General features: G+C 63.7%; 1 protein-coding gene across 1 annotated transcript in view; it reads right to left on the reverse strand.

Moving 5' to 3' along the window:
• RNF213 (ring finger protein 213) overlaps positions 1-5,743 on the reverse strand; it is an 86,045-nt gene that overhangs the window by 70,002 nt on the left and 10,300 nt on the right. The window contains exons 4-5 of the mRNA XM_023523011.1: positions 807-1,322; positions 497-626 (exon numbers count right to left, since the gene is read on the reverse strand). Of these exons, the coding sequence (XP_023378779.1) occupies positions 497-626; positions 807-1,322 (646 nt within the window). The remainder of the gene's footprint in view (positions 1-496; positions 627-806; positions 1,323-5,743) is intronic.

Below are 5,743 nucleotides of genomic sequence, written 5' to 3' on the forward strand. Positions count from 1 at the left end.
CGAGAGGCGAGGCTTTCGACAGCGGCCAGAGTGCTCACAACCTGCCGGCGCCTTCTGGAGTGCCCACCACAGCTCCGAGGGAGCCCCCCGCTCATTGTTCTCGGGGTGCCGGCTTCCTGCTACCCCTTAAGCGGCCACCACCCTCGACCTCCGGGCCTCGGCACGTGCCATTCCCTTCGCCACCCCAGATCTCCGCCTCGTCTGCCTGTGGCTCTTCCAGGTGTCCTCGGGGAGGCCTGGCCGGCCACGTCCCCTCGGCAGCGCCTCTGGCCCGCCCCCCCCGCTCTCCGTGGCACCCCTCCCGGCCTGGCTGCTTCCTGCCTGTCTCGCTCTAGAACGTGGGTGTGTGAAGGCAGGAGCTGGGGCTCGTTCATGGCCGCACCCAGCACCTGATACGTGTGTGGCGTGTAACTAAATGAAAAGCGAGCTGCTCAGGAAACGGGGCCAGAAGGCGCCGGCGCGGGAGGACGGCCGGGACGCGGGGGCCGTCACGCACACGTCACCTGGCAGTGTCCTCTGGGAGCGGCGGTGCTGGCTGGAGGCCGTTCCGATTTCTGAGTCTTATTTTTAACTTCTCCCTCAGTGCCCTTCTCTGCGTTCGCTGGCTGAGCGGCGGCATCTACTGCCTGGAAGAAACGAGACCCAAAACATCAGGGCCGAGATGACAAAATGGACAGGGGACTTGCCCAGGACGGGGACCAGCTACTCGGGGTGGAGGGGCCGTCCCTTCCACAGTCCCTCCCCAGACAGCGAGGCGTCAAGGGCTCCGCGGGCGCCCCCTAGTCATCGCTCCGCTCACGACTCACCCCAGAGGGGGCGGCCTCGGCCAGCTGCCCGGCAGCCTGCGGGTCTTTCCTGGGCTCAGCGTGGTCCCCCTCGGACTCAGGCAGAGGGAGGTCCCGGGCCCTGTCTTCCTTCCCGGGGCCACCTCCACAGGCGGAGGCGGTGGGGCCGGCACCGTCCTGGGAGGGCTCGGGGGGCTCGTGGTCCCCCGCTTCCAGGAGGGCACCGCCGAGCTCCTGACCCTCAGGTGCGGGGCTGCTCGGGGACGGGCCTCCGGGGGCTGCTGTCGGCGCCGCTGCAGGCTGGTCCTGCGGAGACCCCGCCACCGGCATCACGCCCGTGCCCAGAGCCGGGCTCGGCTGGCCGGGCGGACCGCCCTGCTGAGCCGGGTGTCGGGGCCCGGCTGCGTCCTGGAATCCAGGGTTTGCGAGCGAATTCGGGCCAGAGGGGGTGGCGGGCCGCGGGGGCAGGGAGCTCGGCCCGGGGGAGCCGGGGCCGCGCGCCTGCCGGTTCCTTCTCTTCTTTTTCTTCTTTTTGCTCTAGACAGAAAGAGACACAAATCTCACTTCTTAGGTTTATTCTACTGTCGCCCACACTTTCCTTCGAGTTCCTCTCCACTGCGTGAGAATGTCAAGCCCATACACCTGAAACTAATACAATGCCGTCCTGTCAACTCCGACAACGATAAAAATAAACAAGCACACGAACGGGAAGAGAGTCCCGCCCAGCTCGACCGAGCCGCCTCGCACCCGCCTCGCACCCGCCACGCCTGCCACTGCTTTGTCTCGGACACAATGAGACCGAGATGCACAAGGAACAGGGCTGGGGGACGGAGCCTGGGCGCCAGCAGCGGCCCGGCGCTGGCCAGAGCAGAGCTGGTGGCCCCGCGTGGACCGCGCTGGGGGGTGGCCCGCGACGGTGGCTTCCGCAAGCCACGCTCGCAGGGCGTGTCGCGTTCACAGACGCTGGAGCAGCGTGAAGGCGGAGGCGGATGCACTCGGTCACCCGTCCCGCCTCGGCCGGGAGACCCTTGCTCAAACCTGCGACCTCGACTTCGGAATCAGAAATGGAGCTTGTCAGAAGCAGGCGTGGAAGGGCCCCCCGAGGACCCCTCGGGGAGTCGGCGCCCTGCCTCGCGTGGGGACGGTGCGCTGGCGTGGCTTCGTCTGCACGTGGGGCGCTGTGGCCTCATTCTGGGTCAGCTCCCGGATTCCCAGCAAGAATCCTGAGCAAACGTCCCGCACCTCTGCCCACGGTGACGAGCATGACATGGGGCCACCGCGGGCCACCCCAAGGGCGGTTTCTGAACCTGAGAACTGACACCCGCTAACATCACGATAGGGAGACAGAGGCTGGACAAAGGTCGTTTAAGGTGGCAACATCCCCCTCTGCCACGGGCAACAGGTCTGGGCGCATGCTGGGGCCCCGAGGGTCTGCGTCTCCAGGGGCAGCCGCCAGCCCGAGCCCTGTTGTGAGCAGCAGGTCGCCCCTGGAAGCCCGGCCACGTTCGCCCCAACTCTGGTGCCCGGGCACCAGCGCCTCTGTTCCCTTTCCTGGTGGACGACCAGTGGGCAGGCCAGCGGGAGGCCGTGTGCACCGACCGCCCGGCCCGCGGCCCACGGCAGAATCTCCTCCTTAGCATGAGGCTGCCTGAAATCAAGTCGCGTCGACTCGACACAGATCGGTGGAGGAGCCTGGCACCCGCGCGAGGACCAAGGAGCAGGAGAGCAAGACACGTTCCGGCCCCACGAAACTGGGAGCTGAGTCGGGGAGACAGACTGAAAACAGACGGTCTCGGCACACGGGACGCGCTGATGGCGGAGGCGCGTGCGGCCACTGGGCTGCCGGAGGTGGCCCGAGCCTGGAAGGCTCGTGGATGAGCTGGCACAGGCTGCGTCTGGAAGACACTGAAGCCAGAAGATGCAGCGACGATGCCTCGCGCCTGCGCCACCGAAGGCACGGCCGCCTCGCTCACCCGGCACAGAGCTTAACCGCGGCCCGAGAGCCCCTCGGCCCCAGCTCCCCACCTTCCTCCGGCCCTGGCCTCAGGTATTAATCCTGCATTTTATCTTCTGTATTTAGGGTGCTTTGTCATTTTAGGGGCCTTGGAAGCACCCTCCCCCGCCCCCAGGGCTGGCTAGTTCCTAGAGACAGCAGACAAATCTCCAGGGAGCCCAATTTTCATGTGCAAACCAGCCGACCCAGAGGCCCTCCGTACCCCCACCACCTTCCTGGCCTCTCACCCTCCGGCCCTAATCACCCCGGGGCCAGGTGCCTGCCAGCCCGGGGCCACCGCCATTATGCACCTGCTGGATGTGGCCACTCTGCCCCACCACACGGGCCGGGCCTCGCTGCCGCCAGAGCACCGGTGCTCCGCCCGTGCGTGCAGTGCCGCCTCCTCCTGGGCACTGTGACCCCACAGCACTGACCCCTCGTCCCAGTCCCCAGTCACCTCCACAAACTAAATCCCAGTGGCAATCAGGACACCTCCTTGCTGCCACCGCCTGCCTCTCCCCAGACACAGCCACCGTCCTGACACCCTCTGCAGAAAAGCAGACGCCCCCAGCCGGCCCCCTGCTTGATGTCACCACCCCCACCACACACACACACGAAACATACACTTGCTTGTTTCTCTCCCCCCGAGGGGAGCTCTGTCCCCTTCGCCTCTGCACCCAGTGCCTCGAACGAGGCCAACACGGGACGGGCGTGCGGGCTGCGCCCTGGGCCCCGCACCTCGCCTTCCTCGTCACCCGCTCTCTCTTTTCTGTCCTGCTTCACGTGCTCCCTGCAAGCTGCCTCGAGAGTCGGACTTTGCACAGGCAGCAGATGGTGACCAACGCACACCTGTGGGGGACGCGTGCGGGCCGGGCGCCCTTCGCACATCTAGTCTTGCCTGGCACGCCCGGTACGCAGGGCTCAGGGCCGAAACCTAAACGTCTTCCTCGACGAGAACCAAGATTTTATATGGTTTCCACACGTGAGCTTCACACACACATATTCCGAGTTGTACGCGCACACGCGAACGCATTCCTAATTAACCTGGTCCTGAATTCGGCCCGTTCGGAATACGGCTGTTTCCCAAAAGGCAAAACAAATGACGGGAGCCCGAAATGAAGAGAACTAACTAAAAACGAAGTAAGTTTGCTAACTCGTGGGGTTTCTTCCGCCACGAGGCATCTCTGATTTTACAGTGAGTGCCCGTTTACTTTTCCACGCAACGAAGCGAAGCCGGCCCCCCGCCCCCTCACGTAAGTGCGGGTCAGGAGTGCACGGGAAGGCTGGGGACCCCGGAGAGGTGCCTACTGCAGGGAGCGGGGTGCTGCGGTGGACACGCCGAGGCGGACACGGGCCAGCCGGAGGGGGCCACGAGGCTGCTTGGCAAGGGCACGGGGCTGACAAACGGGCCTTCTAGCTCTGCCCAAACCACCTGGCGTCTGCTGGCACAGCCTGTGCTGACAGGAAGTGGTGCACCGATTCAGGAAGGGTGACCGGGCAGAAGATGGTGTCACCTTTCCACCTGGCATCTGACCAAACACGTCCTCCCAGCACACCAGCACTGCCCGAGCAAAGCTCTGTCTGCGTCTCCCCGGCCACCTCAGCGGGGCCAGGCCCTGAGTGACGGTAACCTTTCTGAGCTTCGGTCTCTCGTAAAACTGACCTTGCACCTCTACAAACACAAGGCGCGGCTTTGAAGAAGCAAGAAGAAAGTCTGCGACAGGAACCAGAAAGATCGCTGACCTGCAGACTCGACGCACACCAGCTGGCCCGGTGACCGCGCACGGGCCACAGAGGGGATGCAACCCGCACGGGGACGTGCCCTCGGTGCTGCGGTGGCCTTGGTTCCTTCCCACGCGCAGCAGAGGCCACCTTGGTGCCCGTGTGCCGTAAGCTGCCCTGTTCTCAGCCAGCGGTGAATTCGCTTGGCTGCAGTGATTGGTTCAGGGACAGAAACGTGGGCCAATCAAAGCCAAGGAGATTTGAGGAATATGCTTCCCCTGGGGGAACAGACGCTGCCTCTGCCTCCTGGAAGAGCCACGAAGGGAGGTGTTCTCTTGCTCCTGAAGGACGCAGTGGGAAGTGGCTACCTGCGGAAGCCAAGAAGTGACGTAGGAGGAAAGGTCTGTGTGCCGAAGACGGCGGCCGAGAGGCATCCGGAAGGCGGAGCAGAGGCACGGACAGATGCCCAGACCTCGCGGCTGGATCAAGCCTTGCCTACAGCCACTCTACCCGGCAGCTTCTCCGTTACATGCGTGACACGTGCCCTGTATCACATTACCGAATCTGAGCTGGGTTTTCGATTATTTGCCACCCAAAGATTTCTAATGGTTAAAATAATTGCACCTCAAATTAGGTTGCTTCCAACCCAGATAAGTCAAAGTAATCAAGACACTTGACAGCTTTCATCAGATAAGGCACCAGGCCACAGACCCTCGGGCCCGAGGCCACAGAGTCGGGGCGCAGTGCAGGAGGAACCCCCGTGGCAGGTGCCCCACCCTCTGGGCGTCTCAGAAGGTGGCGGGAGGCCTTTGACCTCGTAGCAGGTGCCCTACCCTCCCCGGGACACTGGGGTGGTGCCCGCCTTCCAGAAGGAGGGCCGTGGTCAGCAGGGAAGCAGCAGCACAGCGGGGGGCAGGCCTGGGAGGGACCCTCGCGGGGACCGCGACCTAGTTCCTGGAGACACCCACCGAGGGAAAGGGTGACCGCCAGGACAATGGCCCTCACGGGGACCCCAGACCACAGGCTCCCGCCAACAGCACACCCGGGGCAGCAGCCACCAGCCCAAACCCTCTTTTTAATAAAAACAAAACCCCACCCATCTGACAGGCTTTTCCTCATAAGCAAAAATGCTTTCATTATAGATATTAGCTAGTTTCCTTTTTTATATTATTAGTAATGCGACACTCCTAATGCAGGATTCGAACTTCCGGAAACCTGAGACTAAGTCCAGCGGCATCCACCA

This window comes from Pteropus vampyrus, unplaced genomic scaffold (assembly GCF_000151845.1).
Source record: "Pteropus vampyrus isolate Shadow unplaced genomic scaffold, Pvam_2.0 Scaffold371, whole genome shotgun sequence".
In the NCBI taxonomy this organism is placed as follows: Eukaryota; Metazoa; Chordata; class Mammalia; order Chiroptera; family Pteropodidae; genus Pteropus; species Pteropus vampyrus.